Raw genomic sequence first — 14,166 nt, 5'->3', positions numbered from 1 at the left:
CTCTTTCCCAAGAAAATATGGGCCAGTTATATTACTGCAGGAGTAGAGCTCCAATTCCTGGAGTTGGGAAATAATTTGGCCTTGTTGTTGGATAAATAGATTTTAGTCCTCGTTCACATGGGGTGTATGCATCTGTACCCTGTGTGAGGGTTGTTCTGTGCAGGCAATTCCATTGCTGTCCTATAGCTGTCAATTGAGATGCAGCAGCTGCACGGACACAGCCTCTGCTCCAAATCTGACATGCGTGTGCAGTTTACACGGCCCCAAACTCCTGCTTTCTGCACTTGGGGCCTTGCACCTGCACAGATGTGTATTTGGTGCAGTCGCTGTGTCTATGCAGCTGCTACATCTCAATTAACAGCTATGGGAATGCACGGAACACCCATCCGTACAGATGCATACAACCCACATGCATACAACACCTGTGTGGGGTGTTTTTTTTTTTTTTTTTTTTTTTTTTTCCTTCCTGACCAAACGTGTATAATAAAAAAAAAAAAAATGCAGCAAGCAGGATTTTTTTTTACACCGCAACAGAAGCGCAACGCCCCAGTGTGAACACATGTAGAAATTTTTAAAGGGATGCAATTTTTCTTGAGCTTTGCTGGCTCTTTTTTATTTTTTGAGCAGATATTCTGCGTTTTACTACAGATGTACAGCAGGTGGCACTACAGCTCTGCATTACATCTGCTATAATCAGTGGCTGAATCGTTTGACGTTAACAAGATCAGTATTATATAACTTTGCTTACCTATACTATGAAGACAAATGCATGAAAAAAGTCTCCACAATAATTCAGTTTATTTTTATGGGAATTTTCATTGCACTGTGTGCAGGAGTGTCTGACTGAGAACAGTGACCACACCACACCCCTTCCTTCACACTATATTATTAGACAGGATTTATATAATGCCAACAGTTTGTGCAGTGCTTTTACAACATGAAGGCGTACAGCTACAATTCGATACAGGATGAATCCGAGGGCCCTGCTCGTTGGAGCTTACAATCTACAATGAATCCCTCCCGTCCACAAGAAAATTATAAAAAAAAGTCTGCTGCTAGATAGATCTCCATATCTAGCTAGCTATATATCTAACAACAAGGTTTTTTTAATACACAATAACTGATGAGATTCTTTACACAGAGCCGATTCCTTGTGTATTCAAAACATAATATAGCTGTGAGTTTGTTTAGTTTTTGTTCAGCAGGCGTTCTTACAGTAGCAATTCACTATGCGCTGGGGCCTGATCACTTATGTTAAAGTAATTGTAAGGTCTAGTGTTTTATTTTTTTTTTTTTTTTCTATTAAAATGAACATGATTTACTTACCTGCTCTGTGTAGTGGTTTTGCACAGAGCAGCCTTGATACTCTTCTTCTCGGGTCCCTGGCTGGAGCTCCTGGCCCCTCCCTCCTGTTGAGTTCCCCAACAGCAAGCAGCTTGCTATGGGGTCACCTGAGCTGCAGCTCTGTGTATCCATTCAGACACGGAGTTGCGGTTTAGCCCGCCCCCTCCTGATTGGTGCTGCTGTGTCTCAGCCAATCGGGAGGTAGAGTCGCAGTTGGCTGAGGGACTCGTGGACATCCCTGGATAGAGATGGGGCTCCGTAAGTATTGGGGGGGCTGCTGCACACGGAAGGCTTTTTATCTTAATGCATAGAGTGCATTAGGATACAAAAAACCTGACTTTGCAACCACTTTAAAGCCCAACTCCGGGCAAATAAACCCTTGCAGTGGGGCTAAGGGTTAATTGCTTATTTATGTCTAGGGCACAGGTGTCAAACACAAGGCCCGTGGGCCAAATCCGGCCCTCCTCTGGTCCTCCTCCAGACCCTTTCTGATTTCAAGCACTGCATCCAGCTTCTTCCCAGCAGCAGTTATAAGGAAAGAGGGGTGCACTGTGATATATAGGAGAGTGGAGGACTCAACTTCTGATGGTGGGGTGGCTCTTGACATTTAATGTAAAGGGAGGGGATGCACGGGATTCTAATATTACAGATACAACCGGCCCTTTTGAGGGCAATCATAATGCTGATGCAGCCCACGATGAAATTTGAGTTTGACACCCCTGGTCTAGGGGAACAAAAAGAAATATTCTTCATCAAGATCAGAGCAACGTCCATAGCCCTGCACTGGACTTGAGTTGATAACCCACTGTCGGATCATAGGGGAGCGCCTTCTGGAGGAACAGAGGAAATCGGGTAAGTGAGACTGTTTATCTTCTCCCTTGAACTAAAGTTAACCTCTTCAAGACCGCAATACATAAACGGCTTTGATGTGGTTTATCGGGATTATGGCTGAAGATATGAGCCATAAGCCCTACTCGTTTCTTTCAGCCACCGGCTGGCTTTCTCATTAAAGTGTTCTGATCGGCCCATGGGCCGCTGGAGCGCATTCAGAAACGGCGGGAGGGAGCTTTTTTAAAGGTAAAGAAGGTTTGGGGTCTTTTTGACCCCATATCTCTCCTGTCATCCTTATTTCTATTACAAGGGATGTTTACATTCCTCCTAATAGGAACAAAATTGATGTGGAAAAGTTTAAGGGCCCCATCCCCCCGTGCTTGTGCGCAGAAGCGGACGAATACGCAAGTTGCACATGCATATGTAAACCGTATTCTCACTACACGTGAGGTATCGTTGCAAATGCTAGAGTGAGAGCGATAATTCTAGTGCAGATCACCTCTAACTCTGTAACCTGTAAAGGCATTTAAAGCATTGCCTATGGAGATTTTTAAGTACCGTAGTTTGGCACCATTCCAAGACTGTGCACAGTCTTAAAGCGTGACATGTTGGGTATCTATTTACTCGGCGTAACCTCTTTCACATAGATTTGGGGTATATAGTGTTTTTTTTGTTTTTTTAATTAATTGACTACTTGATGTCTGCGCTTTAGCCAAAAGACTGCTACAGTGCGGGCTTAAATTTGCCGGGAGGGCGTACATTGACGTCCTCTTGTGCACCCTGCTCTGTGATCAGAGTCCTTGGGACTCGGCTGACCCAGCCCTTTAACACATGATCAGTTGTCAGCCAATGATAGCTAATCATATGATGTAAACAGAAGACAGTAATCTATCATTTTTTTTTTTTTTTCCTCACACTGACAACGCTGACACCGATTACCGACTTGCGTAAATTAAATGGGACTGAGGTCCCACACAGTGACAGTCACTGCTGCTAATCAGTTCCGCCTATCAGGCACTTGTACACCTTCCTGCCCAAGCCAATTTTCAGCTTTCAGTGCTGTCGCAATTTGAATGACAATTGTGCGGTCATACAACACTGTACCCAAACTAAAATTTTAGTTGTGCTGTCAGGCGTGAGTGAGGAAAAGCCGATCAGCGGCTCTTCCTGTTTTACGGCTGATCACATGGTAAAGAGCCTCCGTTGGAGGCTCTTTACCAAGATCGGTGTGTCAGACTGACACACCGAACGCCACGATGCGCACCCCCCTTGGCTGTTATCCTGCTGGACGTCATATAACTCCCAGTCAGGATAACTGAACCACCGCTCGGCCGTCATTTTGCTATAGGCTATAGTGGTTAAGCAAAAAATAAAAAACAGCAGTGATTAAATATCACCAAAAGAGCTCTATTTGTGTGAAAATTATAAAAATGTCATATGGGTATGGTGATGCATGACCGCGCAATTGTCATTCAAAGTGTGACAGCGCTGAAAGCTGAAAATGGGCCTGGGAAGGAAGGTAAAAGTGTCCGGTAAGCAAGTGGTTAAAGTGTGTGTGTGGGGTGTTTTTTTTTTTTTTTTTTCCCCCAAAAAGATTGTTTGTAAAACCGCTGCGTAAATACCATGTGACATAAAGTTCCAATGGTGTTTTTTTTTGTTTTGGTTTTTTTTTGTTTTTTCCCCCCTAGGGTCTCTGCTAAAAAAAATTAATGTAATGTTTGGGTGTTATAACTAATTTTCGAGCAAAAAAAATCCAGATTTTAAAAAGCAAAAATACTGATAAGTCTGGTCTTAAAGTGGTTAATAAGGGATCCATTTTTTTTTTTTTTTTTCGGGGCAGTTTATGATTGAACCACTTCTCCTCCAACTTCATTGTGTGGTTTCTTTGGAGATCTTAGGTTAAATAGTTTCCTCCCAATGCTAGAGTCCCCATTTAAGATTTGTATATTGTGACCATATCCCCTCTTAAAGCGGTAGTAAATTGTATAGAGGGAAAACAAAAAAGTGGTCCCCCTGCCGGTTAATGTCATAATGTGCTAGTATGTTGCACGCACATTATAACAGACTTGCCTATAAAACCAATCCCTCCAGCTTTGCGCTGTTGCAGTTGACAGGAATTCCATTTTCCTCCCAGGTCTGTGCGTTTCGGTCGTTTGACTGAGCCGTGATGACGGCACTCCCGCGCGCTTGAGTCCCGATCACGGCACAGCACTCTCTATGGATGGCCCCCTCGAGTGTGCCGTCCATTCAGATCACAGTGCACATAGCACTAATGTAACCGGCTGTTACACATACAATGCATCCAGAAAGTGTGCACGTTCATAGCGCTTCACTATTTCCACATTTTGTTAGTTTACAGCCTTATTCCAAAATGGATTTAAATTCATTATTTTCCTCAGTCTTACAAACCATACCCCATAATGACAATGTGAAAGATGTTTGTTTTGAAATCTTTGCAAATTTAGTAAACAAAACAAAAATCCCATGTACATAAGTATTCACAGCCTTTCCTCAATACTTTTGTTGAAGCACCTTTGGTACCAATTACCGCCTCGGGTCTTTTTGTATGATGCTACAAGCTTGGCACACCTATTTTTGGGCAGTTTCTCCCATTCTTTTTTGCAGAACCTCTCAAGCTCCATCAAGTTGCATGAGGAGTGTCGGTGCACAGCCACTTTCAGATCTCTCCAGAGATTTTCAATCGGGTTCAAGGCTGGGCCACTCAACAACATTCAGAGTTGTTCCATAGCCACTCTTTTGTTATCTTGACTGTGTGCTTAGGGTCGTTGTCCTGTTGGAAGATGAACCTTCACCTCAGTCTGAGGTCCAGAGTGCTCTGGAGCAGGTTTTCATCAAGGATTGCTCTGTAAATTGCTGCATTCATCTTTCCCTCAATCCGGACTAGTCTCCCAATTCCTGCCACTGAAAAACATCCCCACAGCGTGATGCTGCCACCACCATGATTCACTGTAGGGACGGTATTGGCCAGGTAATGAGCGGTGCCTGGCTTCCTCCAGACACGAGGCTTGCTATTCAGGCCAAAGGGTTCAATCTGTTTTATCGGACCAGAGAATTTTTGTTTCTCATGGTCTAAAAGTCCTTCAGGTGCTTTTTGGCAAACTCCAGGCGGGCTGTCATGTGCATTTTTACTGAGTGGCTTCCATCTGGCCACTCTACCATCCATGCCTGATTGGTAGAGTGTCGCAGAGATGGTTTTTCTTCTGGAAGGTTCTCCTCTCTCCACAAAGAAATGCTGGAGCTCTGTCAGGGTGAACATCTGATTCTTGGTCACCTCCCTGACTAATACCCTTCTACCCCAATTGCTCAGTTTGGCCGGGCAGCCCGCTCTAGGAAGAGTCCTGGTGGTTCCAAACCTTTTCCATTTACAGATGCTCATTGGGAGCTTCAATGCTGCAGAAATGTTTCTGTACCCTTCCCCAGATCTTTGCTACCACTTTAAACATATTCTCACTGGTAAAGAGATGCTTAATGTTTGTAGGCGTTCCTCAGAGCAGGTCCTCCAGCCCCCCTATTAGTATTGTTGCCCTTCTCTGGACTCTCTGCACTTCAAGGACATCCTGAGGACTGGTGTCCAGAACTGAATGGCATACCTAAAATGTGGCCAAACCAGAGTTCTGTAAAGTGGTAGTCCAGTTCTCTCTTGAATGAATACCTTTTCAATGCATGCTAATAGGCAGCTTGCTGCAGCCTGGCATTGCATGCTGTTGCTGATTCTGTGATCTAGTGTACCAGGACCCTCAAATCCTCTTCAATCTTCATTTTCCCCCAGAACTTAGCCCCCCCCCCCCCCCCCCGGACGTAACTTGCCTTCATGCTTTTGGCTCACAAGTGCATTAGTTTATATTTTTCAATAATTGACTGAGACACAGCAGTGGCGCCTTTGGCTCCCATTGCTGTCAAAGTCGGCTAACTAATTAGGAGAGAGGGGGCGTGGCCAGGCTTGGGCTCCGTGTCTGAATGGACACAGGAAGCTGTGACTTGGCTTGGGTGCCCCCATAGCAAGCTGCTTTGCACTCAACAAGAGGGAGGGACCCAAGAAGAAGAGGATCTGGGATGCTCTGCGCAAATCCACTGCAACAGAGGAGGTAAGTATAACATGTTTGTAAAGTCGTTTGTTATTTTAATTAAAAAAAAAAAAAAACTTTTTTTTTTTTCCCCACTTGATTTGTTCTTCATAAACATACTTGCACTCAGAGAATCCAGTGATTCTCTTCAGTAACCTGCCTTTTTGCTGCTGATCACCGGGTCCTGCACTGCCATCTTCCTTTCTGATGTCCTCTGGGAGTCGGCTGTCAATGCATAGCAGTGCACACCCAGTAAAGTGCCCCTGAAGCCTCCTGGGATGCTTGATGTGCAGGAAGCAGCGGGCAGGTTGGGGACATCATTCTAACCTAGGTGATAAACATGGAAGTATGAGGTTACCCAAAAAAAGTTGATTGTGGAAGAGGGGGGGCAAAACTATGTGAAGTAGGTCAAGGTGAGGGTTGGCTAAGAAAACTTATATGGTCTTGGCTTGGATTGTACCTGCAGGGTACATGTTATGTGAGTAATCTGTGTCCAGTTTCTGAAGTGTAATACATTTCCTTTCTCTTCCAGGTGTTCTGTCTGGAGATCCATCACACTGATCAGCCAGGATGGTGGTCAACCTTTGTCTTCCACAGTTTAGGCCACGCGTATTCTGCAACAAGGTACATTCTAAATCGTTTGATTAGAAACTGTCCTCTGGGCATCCAGATTTAGCATTAAGCGTGTTGAACTAAAATGTATCTGTAGTTTTAAAGTAGCCTGTTGACAAAACAGGAATCAGTAGGGCACAACAAACAACTTACATTAGTTAAAAAAAAAAAAAATTCTTCAGAGCTCCCTGCCTAGGTATCCTAAATGCTGCTAGATGGAAATGTGCCCCCCACTATGACAGCATTTAGTTCTCTATGGAATACCAGTGTGGTAACTGGCACACTCATAGACCATTGACACTCCCCCCAGCTCTCCTAACTGAAAGCCCTACTGAGGTTATGGGCAGAGCTGGAGGAGGGCGTGCAGGAGCCTGATTGTGGGTACAATGCTCTTCAGGCTGCTGTGGGAAAAAATAATAAATGCACCTTTTTTTTTCCCCCTGGAAAGGGAACTGCTTGACAAAGTGATTAAAAAAAAATTAATTGGGAACGGGAAATAGCAGGATGAGAATAAGCTGTGAGGAAAGGCCAAGTGACATGACTGGCTCTCCTTCAGTCATGGAGCTCATTTGGGCACCACAGTCGTAAAATACAACATGCATAACCCTGTGTGGCATAAGGTGAAGTGCATAGCGATATTCGCTGTCCCTGTTAAATGAGCCCTGTGCTTTCATTCCTATTACTTTAACAAGGTGACAACTGTTCTAGACAATGCTTTGCGTCTGGCAATTTTTCTTAAAGTCTAAAAAGGATAAAATGGGCCACTCATGTGCTACCCAATATTAAATGTATAATGGCAGCATTAGCCTTGATTATATCAACACCTGAATGTCTCCACATACAGAATTAAATTAAATCTGTTAAGTGGCGTGGCACCAAATCCAACTAAACCACTAGACAATATAATGATAATCATGGGATATACCTAAACATTTTGTCTCATTTCAATTCCATAACAACAAACTATACATGTCGGTGTGCTGAATAAATGATTAAAAATGCAATTCCACTCTCATAATGTGCTAAATTCATTAAGCGCAAAGATATTTTCCCTTTTCGTCATTCAGGACAGCCACAATAGTCTCCTCCCCTTCCTCTAGGAAACACTGCGCCAGCCCATAAATTCTCTCATCCCCTGCCGGACCTCAGTTATTAGTGTTTCCTCTGGTGGGGAGACACTGTGCATAGGAACCAGGCCTGTTGCAGTCAGGGAGATTGTGGCCTTTTTAAAAACATCCCCAGGGAAGCAGGGGCTTCTAGGATAAGAGTGGCGGTACATACCGCAGCAGAAGCCACCCCTTCCTTGCCGAGCGCGGCATCAGGTCGCGGGGGACCCCTATCGCGTCCACAGGGCCGCAGCATGGAGACAGTCCGCTCTCCCTGTACTCAGTACAGGCCGCAATTTTTCTGGAATTAGCGGGTCGGACGACGTGTGACGTCATTTTCGGCGGGGGGGCGGACGTTTTCCCTTTGACCCGCGGCTTCCGGGTCGCGGTGCTGATGGGGGGCCGGGCTCAGGCTGGAGTGAGTCGCTACACGTGTAGACAGCGTGAGACTAGACACAGGCAACCACCTGCAGTCATGTCTGAGGCAGATGCTGCAACTCATACGGACGTTATCTCCAGCCTTCCGAAGGTAAGAGTTCCCTGGGGAGGGGTCCTCTCTATCTAAGGATTGTTCCCCCTCATGTATGGTTCCTTACTTAGAGGGGGGGCAGACCCCCTGGGTGGTCAGGGGTGGGTGCTCAGTTCCCTAAAGGTGGATCTGGTACACTCCCAGGGTTGTTTCCACTTAACATGCTGATTGTAATGTGTGGTTTTTGTATGTAATTTCAGAAATCTACTGAAAAAACAAAGTCCACTCATGTCTCTAAAAGGAAGTGTGCCTCTTGTAGAGACAGTTTAGGGGAAGCATGGACCAAGGTCTTGTGCAAAGAGTGCATAGACTCCCTGGTTAAGGAAAGGGAATATGAACAGCAGTACGGTTTGGCAGCTTCTGTGAAAGAGCTGTCATCCACCTTTTCATCTTTTAAAACGCTTTTTGAGACGTTTCAGCTTCCCTCTAAACCCATTCAGCAGGACACAACCCCGCCTCATGCTCAGGGCTCTGCACCTGCCAGATCTACTAATATAGTTATGGCAGAGGAGATTTCAGGCCCTTCCGGGGTTGAGCAGAGGCAACCGGACAGTGGCACGTCTGACTCCCATGAGGAATCGGAAGGGGAAGACCAGGACGGGGAGTCCAGGAAAATCTCCAGGTATAAATTGTCCCTGGAAGAGGTGGAAGATCTCTTAGGGGCAATATATACAACCCTCGGTATACACGAGGATAAAAAACCCCTATCTCTCCATGACCTTATGTACAAGGGCTTGGGAGATCAAAAAAGAAAAGTTTTCCCAGTACATGAAGTTCTGATGGAAACTATTAAAGAGTGGCAGGATCCTGAGAGGAAACTTTTTTTTTTTTTTTTTTTTTTTTTTTTTTTTTTTTTTCCTAGCTCCCTTAAAAGAAGGTTCCCATTTTCAGAGGATCCAGTGTCCATTTGGAATAAAAATACCAAATTGGATGCCGCCTTCTCTCAGGTCTCTAGACACACAGACCTGGCATTTGAGGACATGGGGGGCTTATCAGATGTCATGAATAAGAGGATAGACTCACTACTAAAAAAGATGTGGGACTCAACTGTAGGTAACTTAAAGCCAGAAATGGCTGTTACTGTGGTAGCCCGCAATTTAGAACACTGGCTTTTCCAAATTCAAAGCACATTGAAGCTGGCACAGCCAAGGAAACTAACCTAGCCTCTTTTCCCACGATTCTGCAAGGAATCGCATACATTGCAGACGCCTCGGCAGAGTCAGTCTGTATGTCGGCCAGATCAGCGGCTCTGGCTAATTCGGCCAGAAGAGCGCTTTGGCTGAAAACTTGGCCGGGCGATACCGCCTCTAAGGTCAAATTGTGCGGGATACCCCTGACAGGTGATCTACTCTTTGGCCCTGGGTTAGATACAGTCTTAGACCGTACAGCGGACAAAAAGTCCTTTCCGCTCAAGCGGAAAACCCCAGCTCAGGCAAAGAAGGGGTTTCGTCCGCAAAAAGGCACTGACAGTCTACAGCTCTTTGCTCACGGAGCTCTGAAAACCGAGGCAGTGTTCGATCGCTCGGTTCTCAGTGTAGATGCGCCATTTACTTCTTTTAAAGTCTATCTAAAGTTTTATGTGGTGATTCTGCCAGTAACACACCATGATAACAAGGCGCACCCACCCTTCTGTATTGGGATAATACAGACACAAAATAGGACTAAAGCAGCCCATAAATGACTCGGTTTTCTTTCCTTTCACCACAGGTGGAAGGAAAGAAAATCGTTTGATTTTCCCCCATCAACATTGGCCGTCCCTCCTGCAGCACTATTGTGTTCTGCTGGCGAGGGAGGGGCACAGGGAGCATTTCTAGACAGAACACGGTGATCACTGATAACAGCTATAGTCTCTGGCAGTGATTGAATGTAAAAAAAATCTGACAAGCTGATTGTACCTAAGTTGATTGATGGATTGACTTGAGTGCCTGCTTATGCATGGATTGAATCTTGGCCAGTCCCTGCTGAATTGGACAGATTTCGATCCATGTATGGTCAGCTTAAAGAACCTCCTCCCCCTCTTCTATTTATAACCGACTTTAGGGAGGCCAGACACTGGCTATTAGGAGTAGATGATGCCTCAGGCTTGGTGGTTAGTGGGAGTTAAAAAAAAAAAAACAAGCACCCTTGTGGAAGGCGTAATAGTGCCCCATTATTGGTATTAGCAGGTGGTATAGTACCCCGTCATTGATGTCGTCGGTGGGAGGGGTAGTGCCCTGTCATTGATGTCGTCGGTGGGAGGGGTAGTGTGTCCCAAGGGCCAGATAAAGCCAAGCAAAGGGCCGTAGTTTGGAGACCCCTGCTCTATAACATAGAGGGTGTGGTTATGTAATTGTGTGGAGAATACAGGACCTTGTTGGCTCACAGGTTTTGCACAAGATCAATGGACTTTTTTTTTTTCTTTTTTTTTACTTAAACAGATATAAAATGCTTTCAATGGTATAGCTAACAGACCAAAAGAAAACGATTAAAAGGAGTTTGTCATAAGGGTTTACATATACCTTACCACATAGGAGGGGTTCAGCTGAGAGGTAGTGAGGCCGAGTGAAAATGTATGTGTTGCCTCGTAACACAATGCGGCAGCACTTTTGGGCTTCATTGCAACCAACAGAGATTATTCTTTGATTAGCCTTTTAATGGGTGAAACAAATTAAACTGATCTATTAAGATAACCCGTGCTTTGCTTGATGAAACAGGTTCACTTTAATGGTGGCTTTATCAAGAGCTTTTGCCTTTTCTTTACTCCCGTCTCTGTTTGGCTGCTGATAGTGAATAGAGGAGGCTGTTCTTGAGTTCCAAGTCAGGACTTGGAGCTTATACATGGCTCTTGCCCCACTGTCATGTGACAGCACTGAGCCAATCACCAGTGTTGACACCTGGGAGGGAGGAGGATGTCCCATACCTGCAAAGGCCAGGTATTTTTCCTTTGCTCCTCTTGGTGGAGGAGGGAGGGTAAGAGTAGTATGTTCTGCTAGTAGGGCCTCTTTGCAAGGGCAACGCAGAGGTCTGCCAGTGGTCACCACAATACCCAAGTATCTGTCCCTAATACCTCCTGTGTTCATTTATTTTGAATCTCACATTAACCAGTTGCCTACCTTGGGTGTCTTACAAATGTCCATAAACCCCTCCACTGTAGACAGGGCGTCTCTTGTATGTCCTACAGTTTCTTATCTTTTGTTATCTCCCCCTTCTCAGCACAGCAGTGAGATCCTATGACTGGGAGCTAGTCAGAATTCAGTGCAACCTTTTAAGCCAAAAAAGTAGCACACACAGTATCTATCTGATCTCCTGCAGATTTGTGAGAGATCTGCAGCTGACAGGAAAAGTTAATTGTGTGCACAGGGAGTTAACTCTTAATTAACCAGGACATGCTCTTATTTTAATACTTAAAGCGGAGTTCCACTCAAAAATGGTGTCATATTTGTCATATTTGTCACCTTTCTGGGGGGAGCAGATGCCTGTCTAATACAGGTATTTTGCTCCCACTTCCTGGCATAGATACCCGAGCCATCCGTGGGTATCTATGCCACCTCCTGTCCCTCGCATGGCTTCACTTCCTGATTCCCTTACCGAGGATGGCGGCAGCACCCGACAGCTGAGGGATAGATCAGCTTCGGCTGCCGACATCGCGGACAGGTCCTGGACAGGTAAGTGTCCTTATTTTAAAAGTCAGCAGCTACAGTATTTGTAGCTGCTGACTTTAAAAAAAAAAAATTAAAAAATCGTCGCATTCCACTTAAACCCTTTTTATTTCAACCCGTATAATCACTATTTAACAGTATCATCTCCTGTTCCATGTTTCTATTTAAAAAAAAAAAAAAAAAAAAAATTCTGGAAATGTTTTCTTATAAAGCACAGATACCATATTTATCGGCGTATAACACGCACCCTAAGTTTAGGTGGGAATTTTAAGGAACAAAAACTTACATTTAAATGCCCATCAATGCAGCCTTATCGTGTCCATCTGCAGCATTGTCGGTGTCATTGCAGCCTTTTCAGTGTCAGTGCAGTCTTGCCCCAGTGTCCATTGCAGCTTTGCCCCAGCAGCCTTGTTTTTGCAGCCTTGTCCCCAGTGTCCATTACATGCTTGCCTTGGACAGATCGCTGCCGACATACACAAAGCGTGTAGTTTTAAATATGGCGCCGCGGAGTTCGGAGGGACTCTGTGACTGGGCGGAGCCGTGATACACATAGCTGAGTGTTCTCGGCTCTTCTCGTTGCCGCTCAGTCACGCCCAGTCCCGCCCTATGATGGACATAACATAGGTCCAATGGCGGGACTGGGCGGGACTGTGCGGTGCCGGAAAGAGCCAAGAGCACTTGGATATCTGTATCTCGGCTCCGCCCAGTCACTGTGATCTTGGTGGCGCTCGTTCAGCTCCGCTGAGTCCCTCTGAACTCCGCGGCGCCATATTTAAAACTACACTATGTGAATGTCGGCGGCGATCGCTCCAATAGATCACAATTAGCAGGGATCGGCGTATAACACGCACCCACGATTTTCCCCTGATTTTAAGGGGGGGAAAAGTGTGTGTTATACGCTGATAAATACGGTGTATATACGTTGTTATCTTTTAAAGAAGTCCAGCCTGAGCTTGTTTGGCTGGACTTCTCCTATGGGTCACAGGAATACAATTCGTTTTGCACTCCTGTGACCCGCTTTCAGCGGAGAGCGGTCTGAAGTCCACTCTCCACTGACATCACTTGAATCCGTCCACGCAGCGTATCATTCTGACTCTGGGAGTCAGGATCTGCCAGGTGCCTGGACTGATGGCAGTCTCAGCCTCTCAGCGGGACGGCCGCTCCTCCACAGCTTAGCGCTACAGTGAGTGTGGAGGATCAGAGCAGTAGAGATGCTGATTGACAGGCAGCAGCTCTCTGCTCGGAGATGAGGGAACCAAGCCATTGGCGGTGTTCGGTGGCTCGGTTCTTGGTGAAGAGGCGGCGGGAGACAACTGCAGCATCGGTTTGATGATGCATCCAGCTAGGTAAGTATGAATCTACAAAAAAAAAAAAATCATCTTTTTAAGGATTTACTGTTAAAAATACGTGGTCTAGTGTATATCGCTTTTATTTTTAAATCGGTACTAACTATAAATTACTGATGTATTTTTGAGAAAAATGTATGCAAAAAAAAAAACTTGCTTTGTGCCAAAAAATGTAATTTTAATGTTGCAGCAAATAGAACAAGCAGGAGAATAAAATGTATACGTTTTCCCAGCAGTAATGGTAGTTTTTAGAAAATATTACTGCTCAAACTTGAAAAAATACAAAATACTTTAAAATGCAAATAAATTAAAAAAATTCTCTGAGGACTTAAGTTTAGGGTCACAAGAAAGCCCTGTTTGTCCCCCCAAAAACAAAGTTATAGACTTATAAATGGACACATAGCAGAAATGTGAAAATATGGTCTGGTCCATAGGGGGTAAACAGGTGTGAGAGCCAAAGTGGTTCAGGCATTTTATAGTGAATGTTGTGGGGTGTTTTTTTTTATATATAATTTTTTTTTTTTTTTTTTTTTTAACCCTTTTTATTGCAAAAGAAATGCAGTACTACAAAAACTGATTCTCAGGATCAGCTATATAGACAATGTTTTATAAACTATTATGTGTATACCTCATTGACTGCATATCCTCCTAGCTATATCTATATTGATTCTTTAA

The 14,166-nt window shown here is 44.7% G+C and overlaps 1 protein-coding gene across 1 annotated transcript in view; it reads left to right on the top strand.

Moving 5' to 3' along the window:
• UBOX5 (U-box domain containing 5) overlaps positions 1-14,166 on the top strand; it is a 47,069-nt gene that overhangs the window by 15,773 nt on the left and 17,130 nt on the right. The window contains exon 2 of the mRNA XM_073611023.1: positions 6,793-6,884. Within this exon, the coding sequence (XP_073467124.1) occupies positions 6,831-6,884 (54 nt within the window). The 5' untranslated portion in view covers positions 6,793-6,830. The remainder of the gene's footprint in view (positions 1-6,792; positions 6,885-14,166) is intronic.

This window comes from Aquarana catesbeiana, linkage group LG01 (genome assembly GCF_042186555.1).
Source record: "Aquarana catesbeiana isolate 2022-GZ linkage group LG01, ASM4218655v1, whole genome shotgun sequence".
Classification (NCBI taxonomy): Eukaryota; Metazoa; Chordata; class Amphibia; order Anura; family Ranidae; genus Aquarana; species Aquarana catesbeiana.
Note: the sequence above shows the minus strand (reverse complement) of the source record. Positions and strands in the feature narration are given on the sequence as shown.